This window comes from Aptenodytes forsteri, unplaced genomic scaffold, assembly GCF_000699145.1.
Source record: "Aptenodytes forsteri isolate BGI_AS27 unplaced genomic scaffold, ASM69914v1 Scaffold831, whole genome shotgun sequence".
Lineage (NCBI taxonomy): Eukaryota > Metazoa > Chordata > Aves > Sphenisciformes > Spheniscidae > Aptenodytes > Aptenodytes forsteri.
In genome coordinates, this window is record NW_008794741.1 from 50975 (window position 1) to 74860 (window position 23886).

At 43.0% G+C, this 23886-nt stretch overlaps 1 protein-coding gene across 1 annotated transcript in view; it reads right to left on the reverse strand.

Moving 5' to 3' along the window:
• The window catches only part of E2F3 (E2F transcription factor 3), a 40265-nt gene that overhangs the window by 11346 nt on the left and 5033 nt on the right, over nucleotides 1-23886 (reverse strand). The window contains exons 2-4 of the mRNA XM_009273967.1: nucleotides 4768-4793; nucleotides 3407-3518; nucleotides 907-1126 (exon numbers count right to left, since the gene is read on the reverse strand). Coding sequence (XP_009272242.1) covers nucleotides 907-1126; nucleotides 3407-3518; nucleotides 4768-4793 — 358 coding nt within the window. The remainder of the gene's footprint in view (nucleotides 1-906; nucleotides 1127-3406; nucleotides 3519-4767; nucleotides 4794-23886) is intronic.

Sequence of the window (23886 nt, forward strand, 5' to 3'; positions counted from 1 at the left end):
TCTCCAGGCTCTGGGCATCTATTGCTGGCCCTGGCATCAAACTGGTAGGAGTGGGATGGATTGAGGTTCCCCTCCCTCGGCATCTCTAGTTTAAAGCCCTCTTCACCAGCTTGGCAAGCCTATGACTGAAGATGCTCCTCCCCTTCTCTGACAGATGGACCCCGTCAGCCCCCAGTAGACCAGGTTTCTCAAAGCGAGTCCCATGGTCTAAGTAGCTGAACCCCTGGCTGTGGCACCAGTCCCGTAACCATTTGTTGACTCGCCAGATTCGTCTGGCCCTTTCAAACCCCTTCCCTTTGACCGGCAGGATTGATGAAAAAACTACCTGTGCTCCAGAGTCCCTTACCGCCGCTCCCAGGGCTCTGCAGTCCTTCTTGATAGTCCTCAGACAGCTCTTGGCTGTGTCACTGGTGCCCACGTGAAACAGTCCTTAGCTCCTTCTCCCTCAACCTGCCCATAGCGAATCAACATAAACTACGCTTTCCAGAAAAAGCATCTTTTTATCATGACAACACATTTTGGAACTAGCATCAAGATGGAGAAGTCGAATATTTTTAAGCACTTCCAAAATCTTTTTTCTAACGCCCCTCTCCTCTAACCACATCCTGAAAAAGACCGAGGAAGGCAGTAGGTAGAGATGTGTACCTAAAATCTTACTCCACTTGCAAAAGCAAATGAGTTAATCCAGTATTCAGACAAAATGCTGGTTTCTAACTTCCCTGACAAATGCTATTTATACACTGAAAACCTGTCTTAACAGAAAAAGAAAGCTTTTTCCTGATAGAAGGCGTTTTGGATGATTACTTGGAGCAAAGTGTTAGAATGGAAGGTGGGAGAAGAAAAACACTGCTGCTCTGTGACAGTGAAATCAGCCAGCAGGAATGGAAAAGGATAACGAATACTCACATCCACTGAATGTTGTTTTTGGATTTTTTCTTAATGAGATGGATGCCTTCCAGTACATTGGTGATATCGTAAATCCTCCTTTTTTGCACCTTGAGGACCTCTGCCGCTCTGTTCAAATCTAAGACCCCATCAGGAGATTGGCTCAGCAACTGAATGAACTTCTTTGTAAGAAGGCCAAGTGATGTATCATACCGAGTCTTTTCTGAAGGAGATTTTGGAGCTTGGAAAGAAAAGAGGAAAAAACCCAGATAAATCGGTTTTCTCATTTTGGTTCCGAAAGCAGCATCCAGAAATGAAAGGATACATATTACAGATATTTCTTTCATTTTTACTAAAGAAATCTCTCAAACCTCTGCATTAAGACACAACTTACCACTGGGTATTTATTTGTATTTCAAGATGTACTTTTCCAAAAGTCACAGGTACATGAGCAAATACATACATTTTTTTAAATGCAAATATTTCCATTAGTCTGACGGATACACGTAGCAATATTCTACTTAGGCTTTCACTATGTGAATTCTTCATAGTAATTTTAGTATCTATTTATCCTGGCAGCAATACCAAAAATTCCCCTATGACTCTCCTTCATCAGGCTGATAGCCAGCTTTCATCAGGGTTTGATTTTCCCCTCTTGTAAGATAAGTGTTTCACATGCAATTAAGCAGGACTTAGGTGTACTTCAGTGGGTGAACACAATGACAGATTCCATCAGTGCCAGGCCCCATGGCTTACAGAACACTCAAGTGAATTAGGGAGATTGACGCAAGGTACAATTTATAATCATCATTTCTCCATAACCAAACAATGCGCAAACTGGGCAAGAGTATCCACTTTTTTTAAATTAGAAGTCAGCAAACGGCTCAGATCTTACTAGACAATTCGCTGCTCTAACGCACAAATGTAGCTTCTATGTACTTGATAGATGAGCTTTTAAGAGTTTAAATACGTAGATCAGAATAATTTCTAATTCTAAATGTTCAAGGCCTTTGTGTCAAGGGAAATGAGCCAGCCTTTATTAGAAGTCTGCTGGTCTAGTACATCTCAAACCTTTCATTTGCTTCAAGTATTATGCAGGATGGATCTTAGGCTGATCTGGTGGTCATTTTCATGTTTTCAAGGTTCAGGTCCCACACTTAATTGCAGAAGTCAGTCAAAACTGAAATTCTACCTGAAAGCGAACCTTTAGACTACCCCGAAATATTTTGAAGGATATGATGGCTTTTCAATAAAAACCAATTCATTGCCTGTTTGCAAAGAGAACCTGCTGTATCTCGTTCTTTGATAGATTCAGGGCTTGTCTGCACTGGGAAATGGAGGAAAATTCATATCAATTAGGTGACCTTATGAATTTAGAGCAGGGTGGGTTTTGTTTGTTTGTTTGAATTTGGGGTTTGGAAAAGAATAAGAGGATCAGAGTGAGAAGGGCAAGAGAATACTTGATCCCCACCTAAAATGGCATATGCTCCTGGTCATGCAGCAAGGAAGTTCTCTATACAGCCTTATCAACACTGCAGCAGCATCCTATGCTCCGAATGGTACTGAACTTCCGTGAGAACACACTTCAATTTAAAACGGACTTCATTTAGCTTAATGAAGTTTAGTTTAATTAAAACAACTGTGGTGGTTTAATTTGTCTGCTTTAAGTTCATATCTTCAGCTAATTTCACTTCTCCCATCTGCCTCAATAGAAACAAGACTTAGACTAGTGAGGAGGGACAAGTACCCCTTCACATCTCTTGCTCTTCCATCACTACCACTGCTGCCCCAGTCCTCCTTTTTCCCCATTCCCCTCTCTCTGCAAGCCTAATTCTCCTGCTGAAATCCCCCAAACAAGATGGCAAGGCTACACCCCCAGCTCCTGTTGCAAGAAACCTACTGCCCAAGGCCATACAGATGTGCAAAAATTAATACTTGCAGTAACTAAACAGTGGCAGTAATAATCTAGTCATATTGCCGGGGGAGGAGGCAGCTCAGAGCCCACAAAAAACATTTAAGTGCAACGCTGCTGGGGCACAGCAGCTCTTTGCAAACCCCTGCCTGGGGGAAGAAGCCCTGCCAATCAGCTACTGTAACTTTAGCGAGGAAGGAGGAGGCTGGCCTGATTAGCCTTGCCTGAAAACTGTGCGTTTGATCCCGTCGTATCATCTTGATTCCTCAGCATCTACCTCTCCTAAGCATCCCCAACTTCACGTCCTTGGCTGAAGAGGAGGTCCTGGACGGAGAGGCTGCAGGCTGCCCAGCAGGCAGAGGGACAGACCTAACAGCCAGGAGCCTCTGCGGCCTCTCAGCAGCTCTGCACCAGCAATTGATGCACACTGAAAACACGTTGTGCGCCGCTTGGCTGTGGGGTCGAGTATGTTGCACACACATCCAGGTGAGGACAGTAACAAACACACTTTTTTAGCAAGGTAACGCAGCCTGTTGTACTGGTTTACTCTGATCTCAAGCTAGCGAAATCAAAAAACTGTGCCATACAGCGTGTTACAAGTTCCCTTACTTTTTGGACTATCTGGACTTCTTGTGGCAGCTCTTCCTTTCCCCTTTGGAGTCTTTAGTCCTTCAGCAAGATACTGGTGGCCACTTTCTCCTAGCTCCAGCCTTCGTTTTGCCTGTTAAAAAAAACAGTTGTTTTTTTTTAATTGATGGATTGTTAAGAAGTGTATTTCACTTTATCAAACACAATATTGGGATTACAGGAAAGGCAGACAGCAGTGAACTTTTCACAGCAAGGTTCTGTATCAGTACAGGTTCATACCCCATATTGATCACAAGGCAATCTGAATATTTGTGGGAATCCAAAGGTGGACTTCAATGTTTCACTCTCAAAGGCTAGGTTGATGGTTTTGTTTGGAAAATTCAGCAATGTTTTTTAATTTGAAAAGTTGAGTGACGGTTGTATGACCTGCTTCAGTCTAGTCTGGACCTTTTTAAATACATATGAAAGATTTCTACCTCCATTTGAGTTGAGAACGTTTCAGTTAAGAAAACCAAAGACAAATGCTCAAGCACACAGGTATGCACACACAAAGCTACATTTCTTTTGAAAAACTCCTTATATCCGTGTAAGTTTGTGCACAGGTAGTATTAGTGCAAGTTACATTTTTCCTTCCCCATTTGAAAGGATGGCTTTGAGAGGGCCAGTAACTTCCACTACTATAAGCTTTCCATCGATGAAATACGAGACACAACATCAAGAGCAGCATTGGACAACTGTTCTCCTCTGCTTGTCAACAGTTTGTCCTCATTGAAAGCACAACCACTACATTTATTTCACATTAACTAGCATGTTTGCATTAAAGCTGCCTACATAAAAGCAAGGTGGAGCAAAAGTAGTATCAGAAAGATGATGCCTGAAAATCAGCTAAACGTTGCATTTAGCTCAAAGGAAAGCTGTGTACATCCTGAATTATAAAAATCATGAATGAAACTGTTGAACTATGCAACACAAAGACAAACTGCAATGAAAACCACCACCAATATGAATTTTGTTCCTAGACAGAAATACAATCTACTATCTTTGGAAACAATTCTATACCCTGCCATGCTAGTCAGGTTACTGAAATTAAATCTGGGGATACTTGTTATCCTAACAATAGAAAGAACATTACCTGGGAAGACACAGAAAAAAAGAAAAAAGTTTTACATCTAGTGAAGTTTAGCCAAATAACTGTTTCTGAAGAATGTTGTTTATTCAATTAGGTAGGATAATTCAGAGTATTTTATTTGCTTGCTCTTTAGACTTGCCCCAGAGGGTTGGATCGTATTCTGCTCCTCAGGGAAACAAGATAAAATAATACATTCTGCTATGGAGCTATAGACAGATATTTCTGTATTGTGGATTTAGCCTATGCTTTTTACTTCGGGTCTGTGACCAACAGAAGGCTCTAAATAAATTCATTTATATGCATTTATTTATGGATAGTTAACATCTTTGTACTGGACTCCATTTGCAAACCTCAAACTTATTAAAAGGCGAGTTAAAGTACATGAAAATCGTATAAGCCCACAGCGTAACAGCGTATGCAGAGTGCTCAAGCCACTCTTCTCCATATTTTGTGCAAAGGGGCAATGCACTAATTCATCGGTGACAGAGCAAAACTGAACTAACTGCATCCTTCTAACCAATGCAGGCACCAGGCTCCCAGCAGCCCATTGGTGGCAGCTTCTAATGGCGTGAAAGACCTCTGCTCCTCTCCCTGAGACATCCCCTCTGTAATCCAAGGACACAGATTTTAAAAAGGTCAACTGTTAACAAAAGCATCCAGCTAATATGTTTAGCCACCGTAATTGGATTAAATTAAGATTACAGCTATTCCAGAGGGAGAAATACATTTCACACTTTTTATAAGTAAGTGTTTTGCCACCCTGAGAACTATAAGAGAAAAGGACGGAGGTGTGAAAAGGGAACAATTCAGGGTGTGGGAAGACTAGGCCAAAGGGGTACAATTAAAGATAAAAGAGAATCTCAAAACCAGGTGTGAGAAGGAGGGGAAATGCTAAAGACTCAAAATCCAGAGATTTGCAGCAGCTCTCTCCATCAGAAGAGAAACTCTGGTTTGGGCTACACATCAAAACTTTTTGTCTCAACTTGTTTGCAAGACATGAACAACGTTATTTTGCCCCTACTTTTGTGGTTAAACACTTACAACTTGCTCCTGTGAACTTCAAATAATCAGGTTTCGTAGTGAGAGAACATAAACAGCATCCTTTGGCTGCGCACAGCAGCGCAAGCCCATCCGTGTGTGTCGGGGGGTGTTACAAACAACACACTCTTGTTGGTCTCACCAGCGTACCATACCTACAGGCAGCACAGGACTGTTGACTAGCTTCTGGAAAAATACCAAACAGCAGAGATAGCACTACAAGGTAGTTATTTTGTAGGGCACGAAGCATACAGAAAACCTGAGCAAGAGATACAGAGCAAAATATTTTAGAAGAGTTTAAAAGAGCTTGGTGAAGTTACCAAGAGGCAATTTTAGCAAACCCTGGGGGATGTTTAATTTCTGGCCAGATGTTACACATCACTCAGCAAGTGCTTTCTTCCCCTTCCTGTTTTACAAACTTCATAACAAGATGCAGGATTGAAGTGGTATATTCTCTCAATTTCTTCTTCCCTGACTTACAGACCAAAGATTTTCTAGTGCCTTTTTCTTTGCACTAGAGATCCTGGGGGACTCACGGTTTCTCTCTCCTATCTCCAAAATTATTCATAGTGCTTTCTGATAACAGACTTCCATTGAGAAATCTCAAGATCTGCATTCAGCAATCAGCAGAATCAGTAACCCTTTAAAAAAAAAAAAAAAATCTTGATATTTGCATAACTTATTTCTGCTACAGCACTGTATTTGTTATTTGCAGTATTTCTACAAGTTTTTGTACAAATTTTGTATTGTCTTTATTTGCATTGTTTGATCAATCATAGCATGCAGAATCTTCTGACACAGTATGTGGGACCTGCTAAGAAGTATCAAGCCAAAAGACACCAGCACAAAGCATCCCAATGGTAGGGAAAGATAGGAAGCATAGGGACTAAGAACTTCTCAGCAACATGAAACTTGAGTGCAATAAATGGAAGTCAGATTCCTCAGGGGGATCGTGAAAGGAGCATAAAGCACATGGGGCAATGAGACAGGTAAAGCCACAAATTGATACATCCAGCGAGAAACATAAAAGTAACAGGAAAGCATCCTATTGATCTGAACCAGACACCTACCTAACCCCTTGGTGGAGACCTGAAAAGTTTGGCATCAACTTTTTTTTACTCCATTTTCTCTTTCAATACTACAAGCAACTGCTGATATAGATACAACTATGGATCCACTGTTCAGTGCAGACCACTAAGAACCGGCGGCACCTCGACTCCTACGTAGTTATGCCCTTTTAGCTTCAATCCCTTTTTTTTTAAAAAAAAAAAAAAAAAAAAAGAAACCCAGGTAGCTACCACAATTAACATCAGAGGCAAACCCACAAGAACGTCTTCATAAGAACACTTGTGTCTATAGGAAAATAGTTTAAAATGTACTAGGACAAGCTAAGTATTTTCAATTAGGCAGGACCTGATGAAATTCACTTTACAATACTCAGTCTCAGGGATTAACTTTTAAGAAGAGGTTGGAGGCAGGTATGCTTACAGAAGACTAGAAAAAGAGCAAACGTAGCTTATCACGAATTGAAAAAAGGGATGGAAAAGGTGCAATCGGGAAATTATAGCCCATCCCTCCTTAATGGGCTGCTCTGACCTCACAGCTACCTGGGTCTAACAGGTTGCTGCCACCACCACTTCTCCTGCATCCTCCCTCCAACCCTGAGCTACCACTGCTCCCCCGCTGCGGGCAGCACCCGACCGATGGGTCCTCATCAGACCCCGCAGGGAGCTGGCTCAAGGGATCACAACCAGCAGAAACCTAACCCTCCTCCAAAACAGAAGTGAGGAGTTTTCTGCTGGGTTAGCCCTTGCCAGGCGACTTGTCTGCACTGAGGGCTGCCGAGCAGGAGTGGTGGGACACCTTCCATCCTCCTTGGGGCATCAGCTTGGCATTCGAGTGGCTTTGCTTTCGTGTCACACAGCAATCAACTTCAGTTCTTGGGGAAAGAAACTGGCATCAATTAAAAAGAAAAAAAAAAGCCAGAGTGTTACCTTGTAAGAACATAACAGATAGAGTGCTAAGCATGATGTAACTACCAGCACGGGGTTTTGTCAAGATAGCAGAGGGGGAAGTACCGTGGGGGGGGACAGCCAGCATCAGTTTTTGAAGACCGCACCGTGTCAAACCAAAGCCTCATTTTCTGTGAGGCTTATATTTTTAAGTTCGAGGGAAGCAGCAGTAAAACGTCCTCTAACTCTTTCCAATGATAAAACCATGGAGCATAACTTTGCCAAACTATGCGCATTTGAAATTTTTCCTGCTAGATGTCTCCCTCAGCTTTATTACTGGACGCAAGACAGTTGCTCTGTCTGGAAGAGACAGACCTAAGAAAAACTATGTTACCTGTGCTACCTTCTGAAACCCCTTGGTCTGAAATATTGCTGCACCCACTATGCTTTAGCAGGCACGTAAAATTTGACAGAAGGATGATCCGAGCATCAGTTTTGAAGACCGCACCGTGTCAAACCAAAGCCTCATTTTCTGTGAGGCTTATATTTTTAAGTTCGAGGGAAGCAGCAGTAAAACGTCCTCTAACTCTTTCCAATGATAAAACCATGGAGCATAACTTTGCCAAACTATGCGCATTTGAAATTTTTCCTGCTAGATGTCTCCCTCAGCTTTATTACTGGACGCAAGACAGTTGCTCTGTCTGGAAGAGACAGACCTAAGAAAAACTATGTTACCTGTGCTACCTTCTGAAACCCCTTGGTCTGAAATATTGCTGCACCCACTATGCTTTAGCAGGCACGTAAAATTTGACAGAAGGATGATCCGAGTCGGGCATGTGCCTTTCTATTCCCTCCAAATCCTAAATTTAAAAACACTTGGAAAAGCACAGCTGGTACATGTTCAGTATAAACATTAACAGCCAAATTCCATTTCAAACTGCAAGCGCCACAGCTCTTGGGCCTGCCCAGGCTATGCACATGCTATCTCCTGGGAGGTCCCATCCAGGATGAGACACATCTAAGTCCCCTGCCCCCATAGCAGGCATTCAGGGCATATTAGAGCAGCAGTAGTCTGATTTAAATACAAAGGGACAAAAGTTGAACTCAGAATGAGAGCAAAAGTAAACTGGGACAAAGTCTGCTGAGATGGGGACAGAAGATAAAATAACTTATTCCAAAAAAATGGGATGAGGAGTTGGAAAGCAACTCCCATTTAGGGTTGACTGAGCAGGGAAAATAGGAAGATTGGAAATGACCAAGCATAGCAAGGAATAAATTGTGTGTATTAAGTGATAGCTGACAGTGAACCAAGCAGCAAGCCAGAGAAATGTGTCTTAGCGCTCAACTGTGTCTCCGTCAGTGTCTCAGAGTGAGGACTAAGTTGGGCAAGTTAAGCAAGGGCAGATGACTAAGTCTGGCGTAGTCTCTAGAAGATATTACAATTGCTAGGGGCAGATAAAAGGGCAGCTTTTCTGTATGTCACCACAATGGTGATATTACTGGGGAGGGGATGCAAGCCTATCCAGAGAGTACAGATAACTTTTGAAAGCAGAGAGGAAGCCGTAGCACAGGCACTTTAACAATCCCTACACACTTTCCACAGGTATTCCTCCATGTTTTCAGAATTAAGCAGTCACTCAAAAATACAATTTAAAAGCCGAGGTTCTGAGGCATGAACTCTGGAAAGCTGTTCTGGAGGTCAAGAGCTGCAGAGAAGAAAGCAAACACCTTACATGAAAGGGTAAATTAAGCTGGAGCTTGATGAGGGGGGAATACAAGTGAAGAAGCAAAGAAAAAAGACACCTTGGGGTGAATGCACAGAAAAATTCATATGCTAGGGAGATTTCTCCACTGAACAAGGTGATACAGGCTGTGCCTTTCGAACGCGCTCAAATGAACAAACTCTGGTATGTGGAGAGCCCCGAGTGCCTGCCAGAGGGCTGTACCCAGCTGAGGGCATGGCAAACACTACAGCTAATGCCAGGAGAGACCGAAAAATGGGGAGAGGTGCAGAGAGGAAAGCAGAGGAGCTCTCAGCAGGGAAAGGGCTGAGCTCTGCAGGTCAGCTCACAAGTGAGGAAACACCTGAGGTCAGCAAAAAGATGCAAGAGGACTCTCCGAGTTGCTGCCTTCGGACTCCTAGTGACAACTCCTCGTTTTGTGCCTATTTCTGTCGAGCAACGAGGAAATAAATTTGCAGTCCACACTCCTGGAAGGGAGACAGAGTTCAGTTTTCCATGAAGAAATATTTACCCCAGTGGTCTACACACAGATACCAATAATTTGTACTATACTACCCTTGGTTTTAAGTAGTTAATTCTGACAGTATAAAACCATAAAAAGGGTGTTTAAGAAAAGAATAGGAAGATAAAGAAATAGCTGGGAATTAAACTACTTGCACGTAAAAGACAATAAACTAAGTATGTTCTTAAAACGGAGGTTTCTAAAAGCCCTCTCAACTCTTCCCAAAAATATTACTTCTCTGTCAAAAGCAGGCATTGCCCTACTACCCTACACAGAGGAACAAGACCAGGAATGGCACTTTAATGAAAACATGACCTTGAAATTAAGTTTTACACGTAGCTCATTCATTAGACTGAGGTAAAAGCATATAAAGAATACACAAAAAATAGTGCATTGAAAATTGAATAAATTGTAAAAGCAAGAAAAAGAACAGGAGTCTGAAACATCGCTACTTATTAGTCAGGATTATTAGTTGAGTGACAAGCAGCTGGTATTTAAAGTAACATTTAAAGAAGCATTTTAAAGCAAATGAAAACACAGCTTACAGAAATCATCCTGATCAATCTACTCCAACACAAAAGCCCCAAATTTTCTTCTCAGAAAATGGCAACTGTAGTAAAAAGGGGACAAAAAAATCATTTCCACTATACCTTTGTGTTTCCTAAACTATCAGCTTATTTTTCAGCTTATCAGGTATCAGCTTATTACAGTTTTGACTGAGGGAAATTCTTCTTTAGCTCCTATATTGAAATTATTCATTCAGCTACAGTCAAATTCAAATTGCTTGTTTTTAATGTAGATGAATATTAAAAGAAAATCCCCTTTGTATGTCTTAATTGGGTTTATCATTCAATAAGAGGCACCTCACAATTATCAAATTAAACTACATTCTGATCATTTGCATCTCCTCATTAGGCATTTGACCCTGAGAGCTGAAGGCTGATAGCGTTACTCTGGTGAAGTTTCTTTCAAGGCCTAATTAAACCATCCTATTTCCATTGATTTTCCATTTTCACAATTCCCTCAGAAGTATCGGGAGTGTCAAGGAAGCCACGAACTGTAAGCTCTTAAATATCAAACCGTAAGACTCACATTTAGCTCAAAAAAGTTAAAATGTGGGTGGCCAAGTTTCATCAGCAGATTCTTGTTTGAAAGTAGGACCCAAGCCAGAGGAACCCAGCGATGGCTTTCCCTGCTCAGGTTGAATATGCAGAAAGAAGTAATGCAAGTGTCATGAGTGCCTCCCAGTCATTACTGCAGAACATCACACAATGCCATTTCTAACACCCACTGAAAGGAATACATTAGCTTTCAGATATGTTAACAGTTAGAGCGTGGATAGCTCGTTCCCGCATTAGCAGCGCTCTGCATCGATGCCCGGCACCTCACCCCCATGTGGCAGTTCACACTTCTCTCATCTCGGTCCTGTCCGAAGAGAAGAACGTTTTCAACCACTTTTAAATGAAACACGATGACCTGAACCAAACCAAGAAATTAGCGAAACGTAGCAATGAAAAATGGTGGTTTCTTCCTAGACCTACAGCAGGTCATTTTTTCTGAAGGAGGATTATAATCTCAAGGTACTAATTCCCTTTGATTTTCATCCTGATATCTTGTGGAGAGGTGACCTGCCAGAAGGTCAGAGTGCCTCGGAGTCACCACCACCAATGTAACTCGGGCACTGAGGTAAGCGGACAACCCATTTTCTGCTCATCAGTCTACTCGGATGCCATGGGATCAGCCTACACCCCATCAGGCTTGCGCTCAGTATAGTAGCCACTGCTAAAATGTGCAGCTTATCTTGTTCTCCTACACCGGTGCAGTACTTCGTATTTTCTTTGCACCAGAAGGGGAAGGACATGACAACGGTTGTGCAAGAAATAAACCAAAGCATAAGCCACGTTTCAGGCCTCAAACCAACAGAATTACACCTATGCTGCATAGGAAATGAATCATCTGAGATCTTTCTATTGCAATTTTTTCCACGAAATATGAAACAATTACTTCTTACTGGAAGCAATGGCTTTGCACTGTACTAAGCTTGAAGGCTCCAGTTACCACTTCATGTTGAAATATGAAAAGTTATTTTCAGGAAACTGCACCCAGTTTTCATCTCAACTGCTAAACTGCCCAAGGTGAGGAGCACATGTCTCTGAGCAGTCCTGAAAACGGCTCCATGTAACAGCTACTCCCTCATCCCAACAGCTGCTGGAGGCTGAGCTGCACCTGCCCGGTGGTTAAGGCGGAAGCTCTGGAGACAAAATTTCCAGACAATATACTGACAGACAGCCAAGACCCGCATGCAGAAGCACAAACAGACCAACCAGCATTTGGGGGCAAATCCTGACTGCAGGTTTTTGGGGTGGCTGGGTGCAGCAAGACAGTTTCCCACCCCGGTGAGCATGGCCAACACCGTGGTAGCAAGCCTAGTCCTGCCACCAGCAGGCTTTATCACCAGCCTGGTCCCACAAACTGATGGCAAAGCTACTGGCCATTCGCCCAATCCCAAAGATACCACTTCAGCAAGGCTGCTGCCTCTAGAGCAAAGCTCGGGGGTTTTCAGTTGCAGTTCACGTCAGTAATTTCTCACCACAGACATCCTTTGAAGAAAACAAGGCTGTCATAAAACAGGCCTGACACTGAGCTTTCAAACTGATGGCAAGAGGGCGGGGGGGCAGGACGTGACGACAGACCGGCCGCATAAGAGCCTTCTTGGTGTAATTTCTTTGCATTGCATATACATGTAACAATTACACCAACACAGGTCCGCTTTTAACATTACGCATCGAGATCAAAGTAAGCCAAATAAGAAAGCGATAGTTTAAATTCGCACGGTGTGTGATAGGGTACCACATCTTCATGTGGCGGCAGAGCTGCTTGCAATGCTTCAGCCCTTCAGGAGACTTCAGCCTCCTGACTGGTGAAGCTAAAACTGAACTGGACCAAGGGAAATAAATCTTCTGTATCATTTTAAGGTTGGTCCCAAAGAAAAACCAATTGCAAAGCAGTCAGTCTCAAAAGATATCCTGGAGATTATTTTGGTTTTTGTATTTAAGGACTATTTTTAAAAAAGTCATTAACTTCAAAATAAGATTGTGACTGGATTAGTTCCACTGAGTGGCTTCCACTCTGTGTGGAAATTAGCACAGCTACTTAAAAAAGAAAAAATTTCAAACACTGTCAGTTGTCTGCCAAATTGTCTTCTAAACAAACCAGCCCTGAGAGGGGGAGGAAAGACATTGAGGGAGCTGGAGAATAGGGTAGGATGAACTTCCTCAGAGGAAATTCCAGTAAATGCCATAAAGTATCAGATACACAGGTTAAAAACTAAAGTAGTAGTATACTGGGCATATATATCAACATAGGAATCGGGAGGAGAGTCATTCCTTACTTACAGAACATGTAGAATATCGTCATAAAACTCTCTAGGAAGATGGAATTAATAAGGTTTGATATGTACGAAGTGAAAAGGAAGGAGAAGGAGAAGCACTTGCAAAGCCACGCCAGTGCTATCTCAGTGTAGGTGCACTGCAATGATGCAAGATCGGGCTTGCATCACAAAGTTTGCTCACCAAATTGCCAGCCTAAGCCACAGCATCTCTAGCTTTGTTTTCCTTGGATACAGGACACCTACAAGAAAGGATGGCATCTGTGGAATTACACCAATGAATTTTCTGGAGTGCAAGTTTTCTTGTCTGCACAGGTCTGCGGTTCAAGATTTCCCACCCTGGCACCCCAAATTTTCCTGCACTCCGCGCAAAACACCCGTACAGAGTTATACCAGTGCAGTGCCAAAGGACTGCATCACTTTACTTACTGATGGGTGATTCACAGGGAACCAACTAACTTGTACATTCTTTCAAAAATTAAAGTAATAAATGTACTTTGAATCCATTTAGGGTGATAAAAATATTATATAGATTCCAAAGGACATTGTGAAAGTTGACAAAAAACTTTCAGGAGACAATCAGACCCAGATGAGATGCAATGATTTGCACTTATAGAGCCAGACGATGAGAACTAACATAGGGTCCTAAGCGTTTACTGTAATACAGGATAGTTTTGTAAGTTATGTAAACTGTGGGGGGTTCTTTAGTTTACTTTAAGGAAGTCCCAACATTGTCCCAACAGATTAACCCTGATAAGTTATATTTGCACCTACAAGTAACTATAATGCTGACTTTGCATGGAGAGATCGATTTATCATTCACAAGAAGTTAATTAGGTACAGTTTTGAAAATGAAATTACTGGTATCACATAAAAAAAATAATCTTAAGTAACCTTGAAGACGTTAACACAATAACCTCCTCCACATACCAAGCCTCAGACTAACAAAAATAAATAACAAGTGCCCAAGAACCAGGAAACACAGTTTATGTATCCAAAAGCAACTATTCCTAGAAGCAGTTGGAAAGGAGGCTCCAAATCAGCAGATAAAAGCATGTAAGGAGAGAGAGAGATAATCGCAGATAGCAGGGACCTAGAGACTCCACGTGTGGCTGACAGCCCCAACATCCTAGATCAGGAGCCGGTACTGCCATCAGAAGGTTTCTTCACAGCACATTTCTGACTACAAACTGAACTTGATTTTCACCTAGCCTGGGTTACTAAACTCTAAGGACCAATGATTTCCTCCCTCCCCACATCAAGGTAGGCAGCTATTGCATATATTCTTATTTCACCCATGGGTTTGGCAGCAGACAGCTTACATGGCTGAAATGGCACAAAGATAGCCGAGTTCTTAATGTTTTAAATTCTGTGTAATGTCACAAAGAACAACTAATCCACTGAGCTTTTGCTGTGATGCACGTCCTACCTCGGCAGTATTTTACCACTCCATCAGCCACACCAAGGAACAGAACAACCTGGGAGTACTGGCAAAATGAAGATATATTATTTGGTTCAAATGGCAAGATTTACTTATTCCTAGAGACAGAGGGGGAGTGAAAACAAGACAAGAAGACAAACAACAGTTCATTAAAAAAGCAAACGAGCCTTGGTAGACTAATTTTCTTTTTCACATCTAGGTAAATTCTGTCATGCCACGGACAGGGCAATCTAAAAAGCTGATGTGATAGCCTAATTCACAAGACAACATTCAAAACAGACGTGCCATCAGAGAATAAATTTCTAGGGGAAGAGAAGAGAAAGTTGCTCTTCTCTCTCATATTATGAAGTGTATTTTGAAAAAGTATCCCTTTTGGCTCTGGTGAAGCAGAACATCTCAGGTCATAGAGTCAAGCAAGGACTTAACTCTATGTCAAAATTGACCCACAACAGACACAATCTGTCCATTCCACTTTGTCTTCTTTACTACGTATTCCCTAAACTAAATACCTTGAGACGACTTCTCCAGAAAAATAATACTACCTTTAAGTCTCAAATTTTAAAATGAAATAAATTCACATTTTCTCTCTAACCCACCCTTTGATCAAAGAAAAGAATCCAACTTTCTAATGTGACCTCCTACATATCACAGACCACTACATTTCCCCTAGTTGTTAGCAGTTAGTAACATTAAACTATCTTGCAGCCAAGGATAGGAAGACATTGCCATGCAATTTTAGAATCTCTGTTATGAGAAAGTTAAACAAGCAAGAACCTGTCAAGAAGCACCATAAACACAGTTGCTCCCACCCACCAAAAAGCAGGTAGATGGACTTGCTGACCTCAAGGCTGTTCAGAGCTGAAACTACAGAGCATAACTCTGCAGAGAAATTACAGAGCAAAACATTCATTCTGTCAAAACTTGAAGGTACCAACTCATTATTATTTTCTGCTCACTTAAAAGAAAAAAAAAAAGTCTAATTTCCACTTTGAGTTTGCATTGTTTCAGCTTTCAGTAGTAAGTTCTTGATGTGCTCAAGTTCAACAATTTAAGAAGTCCTTTAACACCAGAATCATCTCACAGAGTGGCTGAGGTGGGAAAGGACCTCCGGAGATCATGTAGTCCACCCCACACTGCTCAAAGCAGGGGCAGCTAGAGGAGGATGCTCGGGGCTGTGTCCAATTGGGTTTTTAATATCTCCAATGATGGAGATTCCACAACCTAAGAGACCTATTCCAGCGTTTGATCGTCCTCCCTGTAAAAAAAATCTTATGTTTAAATGGGATTTCTTGCATTTCAATTTGTGCCCATTGCCTTTTGTCCTGTCACTGGCTACCACTGAGAAGAGCCTGGCTCCATCTTCTTCACTCCCTCCCATGAGTTGCTTCCTCCAGCCTCAACAGTCCCAGCTCTCTCAGCCTCTCCTTGTGTATGAGATGCTCCGAGGCCTTAACCACCTTCGTGGCCCTTCACGGGACCTGCTCCAATATGTCCATGTCTCTCTCACACTGGGGAGCCCAAAACTAGACCCAACACGCCAGATGTGTCTCACCAGGGCTGAGCAGAGAGGAAGAATCATCTCCTCCAACCTGCTGGTAATGCAATGCTTAATGCAGCCCAGGAGGTCATTGGTGGTCTTTGCCATAAGAGTGTGTTGCTGGCTCGTGGTCAACTTGGTGTCCACCAGGACCCCCAGGGCTTTTTCTGCAGAGCTGCTTTCCAGCAGGTTGGCCCCAGCCTGTTCTGGTGCCTGGAGTGATTCCTCCCCAGGTGCAGGACTTCACACGTCCCTTTGCTGAACTTCATGAGGCTCCTGTCAGCCCATTTCTCCAGCCCATCAAGGTCCCTCTGGATGGCAGTGCAACCATCACCTATATTAACCACCCCTCCCAATTCTGTATCTTCTATATCAGTCAAGTTATCCCTTAATACTAATTTCATAAGCAAAATCTTGCTTGGTAGGGCACTTCCTTCAGACCTCGAATTTTTGCTGCCCTATTTAACATCATCTTCCATTTTCAACATTTTCCCTTTACAAGCACTAGCACTGAATTGCGTATGTTATTTTAAGTATCAGCTGCCCCAAAACCATTCACTGAGGCAGAAGTATCCCCTGTCCTGTTCCCTTTTTTGAACATGGCAGGATGCAAGCCTCAGTGCCATCGCTCCTCAGCATTGCGCTGGAAGCTGGTGTGCATTGCTTGTCCACTACAGACTTCTCAGAAGTGCTGCTTTCCAGGATACAGGCCCTCTTTCATAAGGCATAGCTTGCATTCCCTGTTCTCTGGCATACAACTTTGCCTTTGGCTGTATTAAAGATGCAGTGTGTTTGAATGTGCCTACAGAGCAAGTTGTGAGAGCTCCATTATCATTTACTGTTCTGCTAGCAATTACTATCAGTAACAGTTTTTTTGTTTAGTTCTGGGACAATGATGAAAGCACTCCATAGTATTGGGATCAGTGCAAATACTCACTGGAATCAATCAGAAGGACCCTTTTCCTGTCACTTAGCCAATTTTTAATCCAATGCCATACTGACAGTTACTTTTTTTAAAATCAAAATGCTTTACAAAATTAAACATCTTTTCTATCAGCCTCATTCACATGTCGGACAGCTACATCTTTGTTATGTGTCAGCTTTTGGTTGGTGGGGAGGAAAGGCAGGAAAACAAGAAGGGTGAAGGTGGGAAAAGCTGGCTGTTGGATACTGCTGGTAAACATTTTAGGAAACACCACAAGCACTTTTTGCAGCGCTGTATACAGAAGAACTCCACCCTTATAATTGCACACTACTTAAACTCTACAGAAAGGGTTATTTCAAGACTGTTGGACATCCCAAGTTCTAGGGAAGTTTTATGATGCCAGAATGAAACCAGAAGAGCAGAACATTAGCAGAGAGGTAAAAGAGAGAACACCCAGGATTAAAGCAGAAACTCAGGTGTCTATTCATGAGCTTTAATTTCTATTCATTACAGCCTAAAAGTTCAGAGAAAGCCCATTTGGCTTCTTGCACTGCTGCCTTCCCCCTCTTTCCCTTTCTGCTACCTGCCTTGCTGCATGATCGTGCAGTTATTAGAACTATCCCATAGGCAATGGACAGCTAAATGGGATTTTCCAGAAGCCTGGAGAAGTCTTCCAGTGGAATCTAGCACTAAAATATCACCTATTAAAGGCTGCACTAAAAATTCCTTTCTTTAAATAGATTTCTTCTCTCTTCAAAATTATCTACTCAATTCAGGCTCATGTGTTCTTCCACAAATGTACCTTAATCTGTTCAGAAGATAAATGACCATATGATTTAATCGTGCCTTCTTCACAAAAACCGTAACTTTCGCTCTCATGATCAGTACACCTTGATCCTTTTCATTTTCAAATGCAGTCCCACTTATGAGTCATCATTCCCTCCTCTCACACACAGACTTTTCAGTCTCTCCTTTTCATCCTTTTCCTCTTGTTTTAGTAAAAGCTATAGGTAGGGCAAACTAAAATAGCAAGTTTCACAACTGGACATGAGACATCCTTAAATTTAGATCAAATGAGCCCTTTCAAAGTACATGGGATCTTTCCATCCAGACAGATTTATAAAAGCTACATATAATTAGGAAAAGGAATAGGATCAAAAATAGCCTGTGTATGATGGCCTTTCTCAACAGTATGTGGATAGGAAGGACAGCCTTATTCTCTTAGCAGCAGGAGGAAGGGTAAGCCATGGGAAGCCCCCACCAGCCTGTAGGCTTCCTAGATTGCTAAAAAGCCTAGAGTGTGGTAGATTCTCAAAAAAAAAATCCTCATTTTCTACACTAATTTTTTTCCCAACCCTAATTCTAAACTATATCAAACTGTACAGTCAAGATTACCCAAGAAAACTCAACTACATTTCACTATCTGAGGTTGCAGGTTCTTATCCAAGGTGAAGCAAAAGCTCTTTAAAGACAGTCTTGGAAGAAACCTGCTTTGCCAGTCATTGGTTTGTCTTGGAAGTATAAAACTCAAAAGACCCAAAAACCTGTCGTCTTGCCTTGACATCCATAACTTCTACCCTTTCAACAGGCGCCTGTTGATGATAGCAGTGAGACTCTTCTTATTCCTGACTTTCCTCCCACGCTTCACACTGGCAAGAAGCCCTCACACACTCTGCACTAACTTGGAACAAGTTGTGCAGTGCGGCCCTATGCCTTCCACAGAGAACTGGAAATTTCGTGTCCGCTTCAGGTAAATACATTTTATTGAATTAAATACAAGAAAGTAAATATGGCAGAGTTACAGCATTCCTTGTGTAAAAAACTGAATTCCAAAATAAATAGGAATGCTACACAGCTTTCACATTTTACTATCCTGCAAATGTTTCAATGCACAATGGTGCTAAAGAAAGTATCGGGAGAAAGACGGAAAATTTGGCAGCTGCTGCGGGGAGAGCTGAGGCTTCTGGCAGTGGGCAATGTGTGGAAGGATTGCGAGATAAACACATCTGAATTTTTTTGCTGAAGTAATCAATAACAAAATAGTTATGTTCAAAATTAGGCAACAGATTAAAGTGATAACTCTTATTTTGCAGCCCTATTAGTTACAGGCTGTCTCCAGAGTTAGTTAGTACCGCACTAGTTTAGTTTGTATGTGGAGGTTTCCTTACAACCACAATGATATACCTCCTTTTAAGCTGAAGTCGACGTTCAGTGGTGTATTTTGGTCACAAGATCCAAATTCTGCAGTGGCGTGGAATAAGCAGGGCCCTGGGTGCTCTCGCCTCCAGGCAGGCTGGCTTTACCTTGCCACTTGAGGGGCAGAAAGGAAACTTTGCTATGAGTGCAGTCATGAAACAACCTTCCTTGATGAACTTTCCATATGACTAGCGTTCATTACCACTCATCTGACCAGAAGCTCTAGGAGCCTTCCCATGTTCATCACCCATGCAAGATAAGCCCCTCAGCTGTGGCTATTGGCAGTAAAAGCCATCCCAATTGCTGTCTCCAGGGATTCCATGACCTCTCGTGCAAGACCACGACACCTTTACTTTCATCTGTTAAAAATCAGTCATGTTAAAGCCCTGCTAAGAGTGACTGTACCTGTCAAAGCAGCATAGCCAGTCTTTCCTCAGGAAGTATTTCCTGATAGCAATGACTTTGGAGAAGGCCTCCAGTATTACAAGCTCACTCTACATACATAACTTCTAGGCGCAAATTACATTTATATCTTTACCTACTTCAGTGCCAGTCATCAGACTGTAATTAAATTACATGTAGCCTGGGAGCCTTGGTCAGGGGCTGGAAGCTGAGTGTACGAGGCACAGTACAAACACAGCACTGAGAAAAACGCAGATTCTCAGTTTAAGCAACTGTGGATTTCCTCTGCGAATTGAGAACACTTTCAGCCATGTTTTCTCCTCCATGTGCTCACAAAACCCCTAAACTACCCCCAAGCCTTTAAAAGCTGAAAGCCAGAGATGGGGAGAGCATGCGAGTTCCCTTCAGCCCTTGGGCACTGCCGGCAAGGCACCGGCAGCTGCACACGCTCGGTAACCTAAGCAGTAAGTAACAGCACAAAAGCTGCCTATTTCTTTACAGAGCCATCTGTTAGGTTTTCGTTATGCACAACTCCACCCGCTTCTAAGAGATGTTAAGGTTGCGCAGGGAGCGAGGCGCTCTGTCTGCTGCAGCACCAAGCGAGGCATCCCACGTGTGGGGAGCGTGCACGGCCGGAGGGCATTGTGCCGGCATTTGCAGCCGAGGGTGCATCTCAGCGCCCAGCTGCCAAGGGGGCAGCCCCCGCCGGCCGCCTCCGCCCCAGCCACGCTGACAGCCAGGCCAGGGAGCTTGCTGGGCTGAAAGCTAATCGCTCACCCAGCATTAGCTTTCAGCTGGAGCGAGTCCCCAGTCTGGCCGAGCATGGGGCAGTATGAGCCCGGACACCAACGCAGGGAGGCAGAGGGACTGCATGAGCGGGGAGGGAGGGCAGCATGACCCCATTCGTGGCGGCACCGACTTGGATCACCTTAAGCTGACTGTTAAACCACATCCCCAAAGCGTCTCCCAGGATGGTTCCAGGAAATCCCCTCCATCAGGACAAGCGCTCCTAGTAGCACAGACCCGATGCCCAATTCATCTTTTCCTTCCTACCCCAGCAGGCAATTAAGGTTATCCTGACTATGAGGGGATTACAGTTCATTTCCGAGAACATGCAGATAGGGAGCAGGAAGATATTTTAGTTTCCAAGACAGACAGCCATTCCTGTGCTGCTGAATCAAATGGAGCTAACACATTGGTCTGGGGCACGATGGTGAAGAGCAACGGGAAGACCTTTGTCTCTCACTCACCCACTGCAGATACCTGTCATGACTGGATTACTAAGTGCTTCAGTCCCTGCATGAAGCTGGTGACCATCTGAAGGATCTTTACATGGTATTTAATCCTCTTCTATATCATCTTCAGTTATAGTGAATCGTTTACCAAGCAGCACAACTGTTTAATAATAGCACGACTATTGAATTTAATATGCTGAAAGCAAGTCTTGTTATATCTGCCCCAAAGTACCCCTACACATCTTCAGAGCGTAACAAGGAAGAAACTGGAACCATCAGTCAGCAATATTATCACTCTGCTCTCACAGCTGGAGCTGCATCCATCAGACAGACTGCAGAAAACAGGGAGAACAAAGCTAATCAAATACTACCACCTTTCTTCCTCTCCGTTATTGCCTCTCCTAAGATTGACCACATTTGTGGTTAAATGCAGGGAGGCAAACTTCCTATAAGCAGTGTTGTTACGGTTCCAGATTTCCACTGTGGTTCAGCTGTATCACAGCTCTGGAAAAGTATACTGGCATATGCTCAAACCACTGCCTTTGCTCGTTAAGGTGAAAAAATTCCATATTGCAACTATAAAAGGTTCTTACCCAAATCACCTCACTGGCCTGCCTTCTTAAAGATCTTAATACCGAACTTAAAAAAAAAATTTAAAAAAGATCACTTTGTTGAAATTGGTAGTCTGGATAAAAAACACTTAGTGAAGGGACTGATGCGATTTCACCATGCCAGGGGAGATACAAGCAGCTAGTTAAACCAGAGAAGCAGAAGGCCAGCTCCTCAGGATCCCCAGTGCATGCCTCGTTCCACTGCTCCTGAGAAGGACTTCTGCTCAGCCCTCACAAGCCCCGAGGCTGTATATGTATATGTCCTGCCTTTCTGTCCGTACAATCAAAAGCCTTCTTTGGTTCTTTTGCAATTGTAAGCTCACATCACCATGATCAATAGTCCAATCTCAGCCGTTGCCAAGATTCTAGATGCAGGTGGCTGATCCGGTAGCAGGCCTAGCAACTTGTCCCCTCAGAGGCTCTCAGAAAGCAAGTCTGAAAAAGCCACAATCTCCAAAGTCACAGGTACTCCAAGCATCTGCTGGTAAATGCAGTTCCTCACAGCAAGAGAAGCTCCTAAGTTTGTCTTGAAAAAAGGATCAGCTCATTGCAAAATGGACAGTGAAGCATGCTGATTTTTGGACCATTTTTCTGAAGAGAAAAATTGTATCAGGATACCACAGCCATGTGATGGTAGTCAAAGTAGACCTAAGAAGTTCAAAGTTTCAACTGTACCTCTGAAAGCAATAGGAAGCTAAATGAAAGCTGAAGTTTCTCCACTCTATGCAGTTACACACAAGAACAAGGAAGGGCCTAGTCATGGCCCTGATCAACATTACTATCAAAAAAATTCCAGTCTTACATGCGTGGGGTGCAGATGCACAAACAGGTGGACCTGTAGTGACATGTGCACAGAGATCTTCCCCCATGTAAGCGTGCTGCTGCATCAGTCCCGACCTGCCTGCCTACCTGAGTTCAGACTAATACACCTACTAAGCTACACTCCACATTTTTCCTCAGAGAAGAGCGGGCCATGTACCTTCCCACACTCTTAATTCAAGACACTCTTAATTCAAGGTTCTAGCTGGGAAGTTCACTGTACCTGCTCCACGCTGGGGCTCACACCCCACAGCCCATGCAGTCATGGAGAGGCACTCAAACAGGAGGCAGAGCAAAGAAAAAGCATTGTCTCTGGCATTCATGGAGAGGTGAAATACTTGCAGAAGGTGTCCAGCATTACTTTGCAGCAGAAGGAAAGATACATTTCTGTGCGATTTGCACAACATTAACCAAAGCGTCTGGGGCTGAAGCTAGACAAAGTATCTGACAGCAGCTTTCCAGGAGGAAAGCAACCCTTCCAGGACCACTACAGCTGCTGGCAGGCGGGCTGTCCCTAATCTTCTAGGCATGCCACGCTTGCACAACCAGTGAAAGAGCTGGGGCTGCCCTGGTGGGCAAGTATGTTTGCTGGGATCTTTATGCCACCCCTCTTGTGTCATTGCATTATTATGCAAAGTTCAAGAAGTTTAAAACTGTTCCAGATCTGTTGGCTTTTTCCATTTCAACAAGGCATCGCCATCGAACAAGCCAATAGGCAAGCCAAAGTATCTGATATTTTTAGCTAGATATACTATAGCACCTCACAGCACCTGGAGTTTTCTCCCTGCAAGGTCTTACAGAGATTCCTCCCTTCTCTGTTGCCAGTTGAGCAGAGTTTGGAGGCTGCTCTTCACATGCTGAGGCAACCGAGCTCTTCAAACGACTGGGAAAGCCACGTTTCTCCACTTCAAATGAAGTACTGGCAACAGATATAATGCCTGCCTGGTACAGCTGCTGCTTTCCCCCCCTTGGAGGAAGTAGGGAAATGTGTTCAAAATGGCATTGAGGCCATTGAAAGAGCTAAAGGGTAGTCAAGAAAACAAGAACTAGGCAAATGTGAAGGGGAAAACAAAAAGGCTGAAATTCAGATCCTTTCTTACTAAACATGAAATGATTCAATAACTCCTGATTCACTTTGAGGCAGAAATACCCGATTTGGGCCTTAAAGAAAGAGTCCGTCTTAGTCTCTGCATTGCAGATGAGAACAATCACATTTTTGCTTGCTCTGACTTATTGCTGAATTGATTATTCTCCATGACTGGGAAAGAGGGAGAAAGGAAGGAGATGGTAGTCGCCCTTATAAAATTCTTCAAGAGGGTGAAAGAATTGAATGCATCTCACTTTTCCTAGCAACCCTCTTTCCTAATTCTGAAGCAAGTAAATCACACTAAGGATAGTATCCTGAACATATGGCTTTCTCTGAATAAGGGGAATTTGCCTGCCTACAAGCTTGCTTTTCTTTTCTCTTTTTTTTTTTATTAAATATGTCAGTATCTGGAATTCCCTACACATTCCTCTTCACAGCAAAGTGTGTTTCTCCCCCCCCCCCCAAAAAAAAAAAACCAAAAAAAAAGCTTAAAGAAT